Source organism: Pocillopora damicornis, chromosome 4 (assembly GCF_964200805.1).
Source record: "Pocillopora damicornis chromosome 4, jaPocDami1.2, whole genome shotgun sequence".
In the NCBI taxonomy this organism is placed as follows: domain Eukaryota; kingdom Metazoa; phylum Cnidaria; class Anthozoa; order Scleractinia; family Pocilloporidae; genus Pocillopora; species Pocillopora damicornis.
Window position 1 is genome coordinate 20,946,342 of NC_142673.1, and position 17,482 is coordinate 20,963,823.

The 17,482-nt window shown below is 38.9% G+C and overlaps 1 protein-coding gene across 2 annotated transcripts; it reads left to right on the top strand.

Moving 5' to 3' along the window:
• The first annotated feature begins 1,140 nt into the window (after positions 1 to 1,140).
• LOC113686879 (uncharacterized) lies at positions 1,141 to 17,136 on the top strand. Of its 2 annotated transcripts, none has more exons than XM_027204557.2 (12): positions 1,141 to 1,386; positions 3,921 to 4,035; positions 9,902 to 10,030; positions 10,837 to 11,041; positions 12,157 to 12,292; positions 12,690 to 12,833; positions 13,301 to 13,525; positions 14,047 to 14,191; positions 14,431 to 14,511; positions 15,420 to 15,514; positions 16,050 to 16,116; positions 16,494 to 17,136. In XM_027204557.2, the coding sequence occupies exons 1-12, from the start codon at positions 1,352 to 1,354 to the stop codon at positions 16,533 to 16,535; spliced, it is 1,419 nt and encodes a 472-aa protein (XP_027060358.2). In that variant the 5' UTR covers positions 1,141 to 1,351; the 3' UTR covers positions 16,536 to 17,136. The 2 variants fall into 2 exon arrangements, with proteins under 2 accessions (XP_027060358.2, XP_027060359.2); XM_027204558.2 differs by lacking the exon at positions 1,141 to 1,386 and adding an exon at positions 3,543 to 3,750.
• Positions 17,137 to 17,482: the final 346 nt, after the last annotated feature.

Genomic DNA, 17,482 nt, shown 5'->3' on the forward strand with positions numbered 1-17,482 from the left:
CCCTTCCTGGGACCACAACTCTTTTTAATTCATATAGATGATCTCCCAGACTGTCAGCTGGCAAAATGTTATTATTCTGTACGCCGACGATACTGAGATTTATTACTCATCCAAAAACCTTAGTCACCTTGAACAACATATCAATGATGACTTGGGATCAGTGTCAGAAAGGTTCTCCAGAAATCCCTTTATTCTTAACTTGTCGAAATGTAGTTTTGTCATCTTTGGAAGTCCACAAAAGCTAAAACGAATTCAGGAAATTTCGATTCAAAGCAACAGCTCAAGAATACCACATGGTCACAATCATTTTGATACATTCTTTGACAATACCTAGAATAGAGTGCCAATAAGAAACTTCCTGAAACACATGGAGGAAATTCAGAAGTTAAGAAAACTAATAACTCACCCTCTTTGCATAAACTAATCGAAGTAAGATTCTTCAATTGTTTTTCGTTTTTTTATTCGATAGATATCAAATTCAAACCCTGACCATTCCGGAGATCTTCATCTCGCCAAGTTTCTCTTAGAAAGTGTTCAGTCATCTTTTGGAAATCAGCCATATTAATCCTTTAGTTTTTTCCCAGGCTTCTTGTAATTAATATATTACTAAATATTCAAAACCTGTGGATTACACCGAAAATAACAGAAGCCGAATGTACACGAATAACACGAATAAATAGATTAGGATGTGAAAGATAAATATATGAATGAGGAAGTATGTTAGTAATTGATTATCAGTAAGTACTACGTAAGTAAAAAGATGGAGAACAAAACAAGTCCTAACATACTGTTTGGAGATAGCTCTTCTAAGGCAACTGCAACCAAATATTAGCGGAACTCGTTCTCTCGGTTGTGGTAGATTTTAAAGTTGAAGTGATGACTTTAAAGTTTAACATGGGCTATGCTGTCACTGGTGAGAAATGTCGGGTCGATACAAACAATAACAAAAATCTCTATGCATCAAAATAAGCAATTATTTGAGTATAAATACCTTCAGATAATATCTCGCACGTTTCATTCGGTATCTTCACTTTCGTTTATCTGAAAACACTGCGGCAATCTTGACTTGTTATCATAACTGAAATGAAGCATGGAAAGAAATCCACAAATACATCACATCATTTAAGTAAACTTGCCTCTTATTTATCTTACGCTGAGTGCAAAGTCGAATAAACAGTTGATTATTTTCATATCTAACCTTTTAATTGCCGAGCAATTGCTTCCCAAACCGCTCAATGTTTTGGGACGTACCAGCATCGTGAAGCTTCAAGAAGAAATTCTACGCTTAGCTTCTGGTATTGACTACATAAACTTCAACTTTTACTGTGGCAGGCTAGAACTCAAGATCACCATGATTCGACGACAGCGCTATCGGGTTACCGAGCGGTAAGTGCAATTAATAACAACTCGCTCAGCCTTGTTGTAAGGGTAGAGCTATTACGAGAACGGTCTAAATTAACCCTAGAAAACGTTAGTCACTTAAATCGTGTTGTTTGATATTTCCAGATTTTTACTCTTTACCATACCTGCTTCATTATGAAGGTTAAAATTGGGACATAACAAGGAATAAGGAAGCCCCGATCTTAGATGTAATTAACGTTAGACTGGAGTTGAGATTAAGCGTTACTCAAATCTTGAGCTTAGGGAAAGTCAGAAACATTTATGAGAACTGCTATGACTAGTGTTAAAGGTTACACTTCAAAAATATCCGACATGCAATGTTTAGAAGACGTTTGACTTTCTTTGCAACCATACAACGAAAATTATCCTCTTAACTGATGTATGTTACATCCTTGCAGCTCCTTCTGGTGACGTAAAGAATTTAATTGTAGGTATCTGTTCTCTGAAGGGCTTAGGATTTTCCTTCTGTTTGGTTTGTTTTAAAATGACGAAAAGAACAATTTAATTCCCAGCTAAGATTATTAAATTGTTTGAGGTGGAGGTTCGCCAAAGAGAAGCGTAACTCTATATCCACCGTTGACATTCATGGCTTCAAATTCCTTTGCGTTAAATTTCTTCGTTGCCTTTGTAGACACGTATACAAACGATAGTTCATGCTGTCGCCCAAATTTTATCAGGGACGACAACTTTTAGAGATTGTAGTGGGTCGATCGTGAAATACGAAAGTAGTCACTTAAAGGTGAACACGTCGTTTTAGAAAATACTATTCTCATAGAATCACAAAACGAATCTTCAATTTACACTAGAAAACCGGAAATAAAAATATCTTAGAGAAAAGTCGTTAGTTGCTAAACGGTATACCATAATATTTTGGTTTCTTTGTATGGAATTGTTTCAGTAGCCCCCTTTCTCGCAAAAGCCCAACCCGTCTGACCAATCCGTCACTCTAACGAGTTAATTGAAACTACGCCACTCAAAAATTAATTACAAAGCTACAAAACAGCAATGCTAAAGCATGTTCCTGTGCCAATTTCTCAGTGTCACTCTCTCTATTGAATTTCAGTAGTTATCGTGCCAGGGTAAGCTAAGACAGGCAATTAAAGCTAGATATTGATAGATTTAGCTGATTTGTTGTTACAAGACGTTTCAAATATTACTTGGTTGTTTAGACAACTGAACAAACACTTGACGTTTTATCAATCACTTTATATCGCAATTTTGTTACAAGCCGACATCTGCTGTCCCACTTCCTTACATTCACTTGTTAGGACGCCTGCTTATTTAAAGCGAATTTGATTGCAATCACCAAGAACCTCTCAGTTGCAATAAAAAGAATTCCAGGTTGATCTTTATTTTTTAGCTTCTATCATTACTTATCTTTGAAGATTTTATTGGATTTTAAAATCATTTTGTACTTGTTGGGTCATTTCAGTATGAAAAGGGATGAGACTTAGTTTGGAAATTATAGAGAAAACCTATAGTAAAATTAATCAACAGGCATTGCTATAGCTTTCTCTCACCCCAAAAAGTGCCACCTCATATTTTCGATGCAGAGATGGCGGACAGTTGAAAGGCCAGGGAATTATTATTTTTTTTTAATGTGAAGAGAAACCAACTATTATTTTAGGTAATTTAGTGTTAACAACTGGGTTGAAAACGTAAATTAGCCACTATAAAGGGTAAAAAAGCTGACGTTTCGAGCGTTAGCCCTTCGCCAATCGCTCTGACGAAGGGCTAACGTTCGAAACATCAGCTTTTTTACCCTTTACGGTGGCTAATTTACGTTTTCAACCCAGTTGTTAACACTAAATTACCTGCTATACTCTCCCACCGACGCAGCACCACAGTTTCTTTAGAAACTTACCGCTTTATTCAACTCAGTTATTTCGTTGGAAAAACTAATTCAAGTGAGAAAAACATCATTTTCCGACATGTTCTTTCACAGAAGATCCCTAAAATACATTAATTACTGAAACTCAAGGTAATAAGCGATGTTTCGCCCTTAACAACCAAACGGATTCAATAACACCCACCTCCGTAGTTAACGATGTTTGCATTCTGCGTCCCTGTAAGTTACTACTTACTCCAGATAATGAATTTGTGCAATACGTGGATCATCAATACTATTGTAAACATCCTTTGCTGTGACTACATCTCGTCATTAACACGTCTATAATCATGCAAATTTCTGTGATCAGCCACTCAAGCGTGTTACTGACGTTCCTACTGATAAACACAGTGCACCAGCCGCTGATTTAACCCTCAGGATAAATAGTTCTAATCGAAACCGCGCGGAAAATGTGCAGTCAACAGTGAGCCACTACAAAATTAAACAGGTTTAAACTACAGGTACGTGCGTCATCCTTATGCAAAACAGCGAGACGGAATTTTCGGTCCCTAGTGTGAAGTGTATTTGTTATGCGCTAGTGGACTATGCATAATCACAAGCTAATGGACATCAGAGAAGGACTCGTTCAAAAAGTCATTTGACGAGTGGGTGTTCTGATTTCGCTTTATAGCCTCGAAGAGCCAGAGTCGACTACAACAGCAATGCAGGTGTCGCCTGAAACCCAAGAGAAAGAAGTTCCCGGAAAATATGGGTTGAAGTTCTTCCACGTTGTCGAGTTGGTCATGGTGAGTTGATTACAAGTATCCGTAGAAACTACCAGTGAATGTAAATTTTTTGTCGCTCCCGTATAGAATAAAGCAAAGGAATCGTAACTTAATGCATTCTTTGACAAAACCCAAAATTGAGTGCCAATAAGACACGTCTTCTTTGCCAAATACCCATTGCTGTTTACAAAGCATAAGTTCCTTCGTACAAGTCTACAAAATAGAAGTCAAATGTGTATTTAACTTCTTTGAACCTTCAAAAATTTAATGAATATTCTCGAGAGAGTTTGGTCAAAGCAGACAATTTTGGGTTTATGTATGAAGTTAAAGTTATTGATCTCTTCGTAAATTAGCCAGTGATGTTGTGTAATCAGATTTTGAAATCCTGCAATTGTTGTCTAGAAGCCGAGTGACTACAGTCAGAAATTTATTAAGAAGTGACTTTGTTACAAAACGTACTAAGCGCTCTATTTGCGACGCTCTCTCTTAAAAATTTTCTGTGTAAGTTTTCAAATTCTAGTCGAAAGTTTTAAAGTTCTGAAGTTAATCAATTAAGCACGAAAGAGAGGCATCGAACTCTTCAAAGTACTTGTTATAAAGTAAACTCAAGAAATCATAACTTGTCATAGTTTTACAAAGTCTTGTTTTAGGACTTTTAATTTACAATTTAATTGCGTTACTCATCGCAAACTTAAAATTTTATCAGAACAATTACACAAGGAATCAAACCTTGTATTGTGAAATGCCTGACTGCGAGGTAGTGTTATATTAATGGTGTACATAAATGGTGCAAATAGATCAATGATCTGACTGCAAACTGAGGTTTGTACATAGTAACGACACGCATTATGACTGACACTGTCAGTCGTTTTACGTTCGGATGATAACCTTAAAAAAATCTTTGATCGCCTGAGTCTTTAATTGTTTACTCTGTCTTTTTTCTCACGAAGCTGATAATGGTGCAACTTGAAGACAGTGACACCAAACAAATGTCTGTGTTGCCAAGTTTCGTTTCATTTCGTTCTGATTCTCCTTTGATGTTAATGGCACTTGAAGTAAAAGTAATTTGCGTCGCTTTGTGTCTGGTTAGAGCAAGCAATATGGGCTACATGCACTTGGGCCTTCAATCACGCGCAAAAGAAAACAAAGTTAGAAACATTAACACGGATATGCCAAAAGGAAATTGGACCAAAATATTTTTAAAACTGACGTGAAATTAACTCAAGACGTTTCAAAGCGGTGCAATTAATTAGGCCAAAGAGACTTTGGCGAAAAGTTGTAGCCTAAAATGTGTAACGAGATGTCGAGTCCGACCAGCCACAAGCTATTTTTTCACAAGAATTAGTAAGTCATGTCACGAAAACAACTGAACAGCAAAACACGACACACGCAAGGCCTCGAGAAAAAGTTCGCATGGCAACCGCTACGCAGGATAAAAACAAGTCATTATCTCATTAGCTCCACTACTTTGGCTTTTTACAAAGGTAAAAGCGAAACAGTGGGATCATTAACGTGATGGTGACGTGAAGGTCTCCTGCTTGATCAGTCAACAATGGAAAACGAATATTGAAAAGCGGTCTTTGCAGTAATGAACACCACTTAAGCAGTAGTGAGAATAAGGCCTGAAAAAAAATTCAGGTCTGTATTATGGGCGGCCGTCACCACCAAAAATACAAGGATGTCAAATAGATCAGCAAATACATAGATGGCTTAAGGATCAGTTGCAGGATAGCATAGCTAATAAAGGAATGGCATGGCCAAATTATAGACAGTCTAGTTTTCCTTAGTGAAACAGAACACCCTAAACATGAATAGTTTAGCCAAATGAGAAACGGTCTAGTAGCCCATGTTGAGTTGGAACATGAGATTGTGAAATGGACTAGCTCACTTACGAATAGCTTAGCACTCATTTGCAATACAGTACTCAAACGGTGTAGCGTTGCGTTAAACGGTTCAGGGTAACGTCGAGTAGTACAGCCTACACACAAACGGTGTAGCGTTGCGTCAAATGGCTCAGCGTAATGTAGAATGGTACAGCGTACACACATATGGTGTAGCGCTGCGGGAAATGGCTCAGCGTAATGTCGAATGGTACAGCGTACATAAAAACAGTGTAACGTTGTGTGAAATGGCTCAGGGTAATGTCGAATGGTACAGCGTACATACAAACAGTGTAGCGTTGCGTGAAATGGCTTAGCGTAATGTCGAATGGTGCAGCGTACATACAAACAGTGTAGCGTTGCGTGAAATGGCTTAGAGTAATGTCGAATGGTGCAGCGTACATACAAACAGTGTAGCGTTGCGTGAAGTGGCTTAGCATAATGTCGAATGGTACAGCGTACACACAAATGGTGTAGCGTTGCGTGAAATGGCTCAGCGTAATGTAGAATGGTACAGCGTAGACACAAATAGTGTAGCGTTAGGTCGAATAGCTTTGCAAAACATCAGACGCTCTATCTGAACATTAAATTGCTTAGTATTACTTGAAATATTTCGATGTTGTGGCGAATCGTCGTGGCGTCACGTGAAGGCTATGCCACTCCTTTATTAGCTATGCTATCCTGCAACTGATCCTTAAGCCATCTGTGTATTAGCTGATCTATACGACATCCTTGTATTTTTGGTGGTGACGGCCGCCAAGGCATCTCGCCGAAACCACCAAAAATACAAACCGCAAATGGAACAGCGATCTGCTGGGGGCATGACGTCATCGAATGCGAAGACTGGCTAACTGAAAAGAGGGTGGTATTTTTTACCATGAAAACATTTGATGGAATTGTAAAATTTAAAAAACGATCTCTGGCTAAAACTTTTAAAAATACGAGCTTTCGGCTGTTTGCGCTACAGCCTTCAACGGGTAAAATGATAAAAAGGTAAGAAATACTAGGTGTGAAGTACAAAGTAGGAAATTAAAAATGCTAATAACTAAGAATGTTTGTTAAAAATACTAGGTGTGAAGTACAAAGTAGGAAATTAAAAATGCTAATAACTAAGAATGTTTGTTAAAAAGAATGTTGTATTGTCCGGGCAAAGGACAGGAATTGTTGTCTGCATTGGGAGTTAACTTGAAATGCCACGCTTCTAGTGTTTTTCTTGTTCTAAAACTGCCTTTGTCAATAATAGATGCATTATCAAAGTCTGTTTCATCCTGGCTGCGGCCCCTCTATCTTTTCATTTGATGGAAGCGGCTACGATGACCAGAGCCCTAAAGCTACCCAACTCCTCCGAAGGAAAAGAACGAGAACTAAATCGAGTTTATTCAGCACTTGAGTCTAATGGTTATCCATCGATTTTCATTAAAAACATCCAGACCGAAAAAACCCGACGCTCAACAGTGTTGTCCCCGGAGGAACTTGTTGGCACATTTTTCAAGATGGTCGAGGCGTCCGAATCACGCAAGTCGTTCGCCTCTCTTCCATACATTAAAGGCGTAACAGAACCTCTGACTCGTGTCCTCAAAAAACACGACATCACAGTGGTGAACAAACCACTTATCACCCTCCAACAACAGTTCCCGGCCCCAAAATTTCGACCATTATTGGAATCTCAAACAAATGTTGTTTATAAAATTCCTTGTGGCGACTGTTCATGGTGTTATATTGGTGAGACTGGCAGGGCCTTCAACACAAGAAAGAAAGAACACCTCAGAAATGTGAAAACCGCGGCAAAAGGCTCAAGAATTTCCAATCACGTCTGGGCCAATAATCACGCAATAGACTTTGATAATGCATCTATTATTGACAAAGGCAGTTTTAGAACAAGAAAAACACTAGAAGCGTGGCATTTCAAGTTAACTCCCAATGCAGACAACAATTCCTGTCCTTTGCCCGGACAATACAACATTCTTTTTAACAAACATTCTTAGTTATTAGCATTTTTAATTTCCTACTTTGTACTTCACACCTAGTATTTTTAACAAACATTCTTAGTTATTAGCATTTTTAATTTCCTACTTTGTACTTCACACCTAGTATTTCTTACCTTTTTATCATTTTACCCGTTGAAGGCTGTAGCGCAAACAGCCGAAAGCTCGTATTTTTAAAAGTTTTAGCCAGAGATCGTTTTTTAAATTTTACAATTCCATCAAATGTTTTCATGGTAAAAAATACCACCCTCTTTTCAGTTAGCCAGTCTTCGCATTCGATGACGTCATGCCCCCAGCAGATCGCTGTTCCATTTGCGGTTTGTATTTTTGGTGGTTTCGGCGAGATGCCTTGGCGGCCGTCACCACCAAAAATACAAGGATGTCGTATAGATCAGCTAATACACAGATGGCTTAAGGATCAGTTGCAGGATAGCATAGCTAATAAAGGAGTGGCATAGCCTTCACGTGACGCCACGACGATTCGCCACAACATCGAAATATTTCAAGTAATACTAAGCAATTTAATGTTCAGATAGAGCGTCTGATGTTTTGCAAAGCTATTCGACCTAACGCTACACTATTTGTGTCTACGCTGTACCATTCTACATTACGCTGAGCCATTTCACGCAACGCTACACCATTTGTGTGTACGCTGTACCATTCGACATTATGCTAAGCCACTTCACGCAACGCTACACTGTTTGTATGTACGCTGCACCATTCGACATTACTCTAAGCCATTTCACGCAACGCTACACTGTTTGTATGTACGCTGCACCATTCGACATTACGCTAAGCCATTTCACGCAACGCTACACTGTTTGTATGTACGCTGTACCATTCGACATTACCCTGAGCCATTTCACACAACGTTACACTGTTTTTATGTACGCTGTACCATTCGACATTACGCTGAGCCATTTCCCGCAGCGCTACACCATATGTGTGTACGCTGTACCATTCTACATTACGCTGAGCCATTTGACGCAACGCTACACCGTTTGTGTGTAGGCTGTACTACTCGACGTTACCCTGAACCGTTTAACGCAACGCTACACCGTTTGAGTACTGTATTGCAAATGAGTGCTAAGCTATTCGTAAGTGAGCTAGTCCATTTCACAATCTCATGTTCCAACTCAACATGGGCTACTAGACCGTTTCTCATTTGGCTAAACTATTCATGTTTAGGGTGTTCTGTTTCACTAAGGAAAACTAGACTGTCTATAATTTGGCCATGCCATTCCTTTATTAGCTATGCTATCCTGCAACTGATCCTTAAGCCATCTATGTATTTGCTGATCTATTTGACATCCTTGTATTTTTGGTGGTGACGGCCGCCCATACTGTATGGGATTTGAACCCATCACCTTTATGTTACCCGCGGTGCGGAGCTAACAAGCTAATTGAGAGCTGATCATTGTGTTTGTTCATAATAAACCCATAGTTTAAGAAATGGATATGAAAACGATCTTAGCAGTAATGAACACAACTTAATTATTACTTACATCATTTTCATATATTTATAATTATTAATTCATCACTTCACGGCCGGGTTTATTTCGAACCGACAAAACGACTCGCTCCCAGTCGGTTTGTGAGCTCAGATGGTAGACTACTGCACCCGTATCGCAAAGGTCATGGGTTCAAATCCCGCTCGGGTCTGATTTTTTTCAGGCCCTATTTTCACTACCTCTTAGATTGTGTTGATTACTGCGAAGATCGTTTTCATATTCAATTCTTAAACCGCAATTCACGTGCATGATTTTCATACACTCACAGTCAACAATGAAAAAGATTTGCTATGTTTTGTTCTCACTTACTCAACTAGGGACCAAACTAAACCTTTACCTCGTCGCAATGTTGTTCAGTGTTGCCTTTGGCTCTCTATTCTGCGAGAAGTTTTAGAGATATATTGAACAAAATTTATTCTGTTTTGTTGCTTTTTAACTAGTTGAATATGGAATTAACTGCCTTTAAAAAGTTTTAAGATTTGGTCACTGTATTTTTTTCTTAATCGAGCAGAACGGCCACGGATACTTCTATAAGAGAAGAGACAAGTACAAGTGCTCCGTATTTAAGGTCAACATGGGCATCAGAGGTATCCACATATGCGATAGGAAGGGAATTAACATCCTCTTTAATATGGAAAAGGTCAGTAATCTCTGTTATTATCAGTACTGTATACCCAATATGATTCCAGCGATATTCATCTTGAAGTCAGAAAGAACGTCTAAAAGAGTAAATAGGTTACACATAATGCCATCAGAGAAATCCGAGAGCGAAATGCGCTTTTTGAGAACGTTCCGATATTTGAGTCTTTTTTTTTAGAGTTCCTTTAAAAGTAGAGTAGGTATATAATCATGAAATAGTCTTCTATCAACCCTGGACTAACTCCAAAGATTAGGAATAAATCTTAGAGTAAAGGAGATGTTTAAGGTTGTCAAGGATTGATTCAGTCTGGCTATGACGAGGTGGAAAAATTGAGGCTGACTGTGGTTGAACTAAAAAAAAAACAAAAAACTGTGACTTCCTGGAGTGAAAACCATTCTTAGTCCCACCATCTCTTCTCTCTCCAAAAATGGGATGAGCTCTCCACCAAAGTGTGCAGTCTTACTAGCCATCAGGGAGGGGAGGGTAAAACACTCGGAGGAAAGCTGACGTCCACAAAGGGTTTTTGAGTAAGCTTTCTGATATGCGGCCGCTGCACGTAGGTTATTGTGGGAGTATATAATCCATTCATAGGTAGTAAAAAACCTGAGAGGCAACCCCCCTCATAAATCAGTGCATAAAAATGATTTTATATCATAATCACTGTTGTAGTCGCCAGGTCATGTGAAAAATTTTGCCCGCGGTTATGAATCATGTAAAGATATGAAACACCTTTTGTCCTTCGAGACATGCAAGCTTAGATTTTACATTTATCGTTAGTTTTCCGTCTTGTCTTTTTTTTCCCCTAGATTTACAAAGAGCCAGCTTTCGGGCGACTGAACTATAACATCTGTCTGCTAGACGGATACACACCCTCCATGTTCGCAAATGGAATTCCTCACGAAAAACAAAAAGCGTTTCTCATGCAATTGTGCAAGATAGCTCAACAGGGTAAAATATTTGAAACAAGTGTGAAACTACTTCGAGAATATTCCACATTTTGGCAAAACGCAGGTGAGAAACTTTTTATGATTTCAGTTCACTTGCCTGATTACGATGTAACCTGATCGGTTTTTGCCACTTCATTAGAGACCGGCAGTCATTATCATCACCTGAGGGTAGGGGGAGGGGTGGGAGATTGGGGGATCACATGGTTTACAAGGTGAACGAAAGGGGGATTAAAACAGCAGAAAATAAAACGGAACACAGCGGTCAAAAACTGGGCATGCGTGAGAGTTTGAAAACAACAATAGGGAATTCCGAACGGATGGATAGCATAAAGTAAGAGAGAGAAGATTAAATTCCTAACTATTCTAATGCGCAAGACAAATGAAAGAAGGATTTGGGAGAAAGATCAAATCTTGGCTTTATTTTATTGTGAGATATCCTAACTGTTTTTAACGCGGACGCTTCGTTTCGGTGATAAAGGAAATGACGGAACCTTCTTCTACCCTTGCCGTAAAGTGTACTATCCGCCATAAGCACAGACCTGTGATCGTCGCAAATATCTTGTGTGGCTCTGGTTCTTCCTTTTTTCACACATTTCCCTTGGTGTTTACCTGCAACTCCGCCATGAACACAACAAAGAATAAGTACCGCCAGCACGGCCAAGGTTACGGACGACTTCATCACGCCGCCGTGCAAAGCGTAAAAAAGAGAGTTTAAACTAACACATAGTGGGTGAAGTCCAGAACAACAGTGTGTATGCGTCTCGCTCTTAGAAACTTCGAAATTTCCCTAGAAAGTGCGAACAAACTACGTCTTCCTTTGATTCTCCATGTTTATCCATTAAAACTATGATGGATCAAATTATCCACCATAGTGCGTATATGCAATTATTTGACCGCTGTGTTATGAGAGGGGGACTCTAGAAATTGAATACCTAGCAATTGCCAATGAGGAGAAGGGGAGGGGGGGAGGGGTACAAGAAAATTACAGAGCTTTCAAAGGGGGAGGAGATAAGGCAGATTTTATCGTGACACAATCAAAATCCCTAAGTGTTATTGGTATCGCAGAGGTCATGGGTTCATGTATGATTTTTATGTATTCACAGTCAGTGATACTTGTGACTGAGTTAATTACAAACAATTTCATTCAACGGTTTTCCCTCCATGTCTTTATATCTGCAGACCCTACGCTGAAATCCACGTGGGAGCAAAGCATTATGGACCTTACATGTGACATCTTTACTGAAGCTTTCTTAGGAATCCGAGTCGATCATCAAGCAATGTTCAAATGCGTGAAAGGAAGCTGGGGGAAGCGAGGGTGTGTGATCAGCCAAATCAATTATATTGTACTTCGATCCACTGATTTATCATTTGGTATATTTTATGAAATCATAAACTCCTTCACAATAACCTAGGGTTGAGGATAATGTTAACACATTAACAATTATCTTCAACTTTGAGACAGTCGTTAATGAAGCCCAACACGAAACATATAATCAATGGTGTAATCTCGAGGCAAACCAGTCTTAAGCACAATAGTATTTAAGCTTGTTGTAACAAATGCGAGCCATATTACTCATTGCTCTTCGTTGATTTCATTTTCCTGAGAGGATTCACCCGCTCAATCGCTAACTCGTAGTTTCTACATATTTGTTTTTTCACCAGTTACCCATTTTTTTCTTTGCTCATCAAAGACTTTTTTTCTTTTTTATAAGAACCCTGCGAAAAGGAATAGATGGTGCAAGCTGCTTGAAGCAGGCCTTCCGACAAAGTCCAGCTCTTGCCGATATTATCAAAATAGCCGTCGAGGCTGGAGTGACAGAGGAACAAGCTTTGATGGACGTTTTATTTATGCTCAAGTAAGACCCTATTTGCCTACTCTCTTTTTAGGGTCAAATTTTTAGGCTCCTCAAAAGTATTCACTGTAATCTCAATTGACCACTTTGTCCTTTATTTCACTGATCGTAATTTTCACTTCTCTTTGGATCAATATTCATGTACTTGTATACACAACAAGAAACATGCAGACCCTGTTTTTGCAGACTCATGCTGCGTAAGTCCATACAAAAATTTGCTTGTTGATCTTTAAGACTATTACATAATTATTAATTATGATAAATATTTGATAATAATCAATTATGAAATACAACGTAAACTAGCGTGGGAGTTGGGTTCCAAAGCGTTGTTGTTGTTATTCTTACTTAACAAGCAATCCGTTGGCGACTGTGAATAAAACTAACCATCAAAATCGTAACTGAAACAAGTGTTTGATATTATCCTTAAAAGTAATCATGAAAAACACCTCGACACCGTCTTTTCCTTTCAGTTTCAATGCGTATGGCGGTGTATCCGGTTCTTTGAGGACCTGTATGGCCCGTTTATTCGTGCTCGAGCAGGATTACAAACAGAAAATGAAAAATGAAATGATAACAGTGTTGTCGAATCAAGCACTGTCCAAGGAGGCCCTCACAGAAATGCCGCTCCTGCACAATTTCATCTTAGAGGTACTGCGTATGCACCCACCAGTGCCAGTCTTCTTTGGACGGGCGAGGTCAGTATCGTGTCTTCCTTATTGACATCTCATCTAGATAAAACTTCATCGTTAAACTTTTATTCAGGAAAAAATAAATAAATAACTGAAAAAAGATACTAAGCTACAAATACTTAGCACTGGGATTGCAATCAGCCACAGCGTTTTGAGCTAGAATTCGTGAGATAAAAGATACTTGGTAAGGGAAATCTGTCATATTAATATATTTACATCTAAAATTGCGAGAGAGAGGCCAGTCAGTAAATGGGGTTACAGGGAGTGAAAGGTCATTTCATAAATGAAAAGTTTTTTCCTTTTAGTAAACCATCTTGAATGAAGTAACAAACCCCTCCAGCAGCTTACGTAATACCTATAATATTTACTTCTCACTTGCTGTAAAATGCTGTAAAATGCTTTTGGAATACTGTAACCCAGCAAGGCACCAACCAACAACTCCTTGTACCTAAATGGGGATTACCTCAGCCTCTATGTCTGAGGACAAAGTTTCGTTTCTTACATTCCATGTCTTCTATTCTCAACAGAGAGGATTTCATCCTTAACTCTGACAGCGGAAAATTCATCGTAAAAAAAGACGAACTTCTTGTTGGAAATGTACGCATGGTGCACAGGGACGAAAGAATATTCGATCAGCCACACAAATTTTTACCGGCTCGATTTGAAAACAAGGTAAAGTTTTATTCTTCCTTACGATTCGAAGAGTAATGGGGACCAATGTCTTTTGGAGCAGAATCAAAGATGGAATACCTTACGAGCTATAGAAATGAAGTAGGGTAGAAGAAAATTCAGTTCTTACGGAAATACTCCAAATTGAAGAAATAACAGGTAGTAAAATTTTGTTAAAGACACCATTTGAATCAGTTGACAATTTTGTTGAGGTCCCCTTTCTTGTTCTTGTTTAATTGTAGGCCCTGATAGATCACATCATATATGGATATGGACCCTTAAATGAAGAGGCGACGCCTCAAAATCATCACTGTGCGGGACAGGTAAATACTCTAACTATGCCTTAACTAGAATGTTGTGCCGCGTAGCACTGGGAACACAAATGGTGAAACAGAGAATTAACTCTGAAGTGTAAATTAACACATTCACATTCATATGTACCCTTACTTTCTCTTCGCCGCGATTCACCATCCTAAATCGTCCCCGACTTTCTCTGTGCGACCTCGTAGCTCAGTCGGCAGAGTAACGGTAGATCTAATCCGGAGGTCGTGGGTTCGATTCCCACCGAGGTCAGAAGATTTTTTCTTTGCCTCGTGTGGTTCCCTGTTTCCCTTTATTAGGGCTAACGCCCTGTGGGTTATTCATGGGTTTAATATAGCACTTTAATTTACACTTCAGAGTTAATTCTCTGTTTCACCATTTATGCCTTAACTAGACCTTGGACGAAAATGAGACTGAACCAGTCTTGCTGGGATGTAAAAGCAAAACCAAATTAGTCAAACGGGGCCATCTTCAGACAAAAGGAAAAATCACATAACATCAATAGAAACTTAGAGTAAATGCAGGCACACCTTCCTGAAGCGCCAGAAAACGTGCAATCTGGTAACCAGGTCTCACTTGCTTTCAAAATTACCTCAGACCGGTTGAGAAGGTGGCGCATGCTTAACTACCAATCACGTAACGTCTCGACTGGAAACAGAGCTGGGCGAAGTAAAGCAAGTCGGAATATTTTTGTTATATATTTTTCTCGCGATAATTTTGAAATCCTTTTGTATACTCTCTCTTCCCTTTCTCTCTTGATTGTCTCCTGGTTCACGTTCTTCGTTCTCGGCTTCTTTTCTACTTTTCATCCGGCCCTTTTTAAACATGTACTTGTTTTTTTTTTTATTTCTTTGTTGTTACATCCTTTTGCTTCTGTGTATGAATTTCATGGAAGAAAGTTTCATTGCAGGAGATCACCCTGACAGTACTAAAGGTTGCGGTGGCACACGTTGTGCTGAACTGCGAATTTGGCTTGGTGGATCAACCTGTATGGACTGGGAAAAAGTGAGTCATTTGAATATGTGAAAGATTTTGTAGATTGTTTTCATTGACTCCTTGAATATTCTAGCCAAGTATTATGCTATTTATCCACACCATTTCAATACATCATCCCACATGTGAGTGAGGACTGAGGAGAAATATCAAGGCTAGCCGAAAGAAGTCGTTATCCTTACGCAACGCTATATTCGTTAATTTAACAAAAAATAAATAGCAACCAAACGTGAGAATTCCTGGTAAGATCCTGAGTCTGGGGGTATTGAAAAGAAAGCTTTCAAATCAATTTTGCTCATCCGTAAGGTTACATATGTAATTCACTGTCGGAAAACATCTCAAATGGCCGAGCAATAACTAGTCTTCTTTGCAGCTGTTCTTCAGAGTGTCACACAAAGCTTTATCCCGCTCCCGCTATTCCCCCACGAAAAGCCTTGCTTGTCATCCCAAAGAACGGCTGTGAAGAAAAGACAACAGTGCTATCCAAATAACGAATCATAAAGAGCTTCAGCTGCTCATTTTGATTTTGATTTGTTTTTCATTTTAGATTAAGAAGAGTTGGTTGCCCAGACAAGGAGATGAAGCTTTCTTATTTCAAGTACAAGTCCTCTGAGGTGAGATATCATAATTAAGCGAAAAAGAGAGATTGAGATAAAGCATCATCATCAAGAAAAAAAAATCGATAAACGGAGTTCCTTGATTTTTATATTCCAATCAAAATTGGAAATTCTATGGTGTCATTTTTTGTCTTTTAGTAGATTCTCCATTGACAAGAGATCATCAGTATTTGTTTATTGACCAGCTTTTCCCGGTCATCATGGCTGAATAAGGGTCAGTTCTTGATTCGCACTTTATAAAAATCCCATATTCAGCCATCGCGACCGAAAAAGTTTTGTCAAGAACGTGTATGCCTCTGTGTGCTTTATAAAACATGCCAATTCGCCAGTTGAAGTTAAAAGCTTATCCTTTTCCTCTTTTTCTCGATGACTAGGTCGACGGGGGAGATTTGGCAGTTCAAGACATGACAGAATAGAATGACTGCTTTTATTATGTGTGCCATTGTACGCACGTCCACCGTAGACCGTCCGGGGAGGACGACCTGGTCGTTGGTCATGAAGTCATACAATGGTGCCGAGGTCCCCCCGGCTGACACTAGGACGGTGGAGTTTTGCTTAGCAATAGTCGTGTTTGATCGCACAAATTTGTACCAAGGACATTGAATACGTCCAGTCATCAAGTTAAATATGTGACTGGTTGGTTTCAAAGTTTCAAAACCATTCAATGCGTTTTCGGTTTTCAGTTGTAATTAGCTGCGAAAGATTGTTGAGAAGGATGTTATCATAAAGTTTACGAAGTATTCAGGGAACTATGAATAATGACGTTCAAGTTAGATATCTGATTGCTAGTTGCTAGAGACAAAAACCAAAGACAATAGACAACTATCACTCATCCACCAACGACGGTTTCTGCAACCTGCCACATATAACCCCAAAATAGAAAACGCACAGAGCAAAAATTAACACCATGTTAGACTACATGCACGAAAATTATTTATACAAAGATAATTAATATCATCAAATGTCATAGCGGTACAACGCCCAGATAAATAAACAAGAACGGCCATATAGCAAAAAGCCCAGTTTCCTCGAAAAGATATGCCCTTGAACGATGCAAAGAGTTTTCGTTTGCAAAAATGGTAAACCTAGGCCCTGCACAATACACACAAAAAATTACCTTTCCAAGAATGAAAATTATCAATTAAAAAGATGAATACTGGTGAAAAATCACTTCGCACCCGAATTGTCATTATCCTATCCTCTTATCATTTAACCGATATTTCACAGGGGGTTTAAGCAAATGAGAGCTCACTTTTTGTGTTCTCATATATTCAGCCCCAATGTCATTATTTTCATCTTTTCTTGATATCTTTCTTTAATTTTTGGGAGTGCATGATTCTTTTTCGGTTCTCTTGCGGCAACT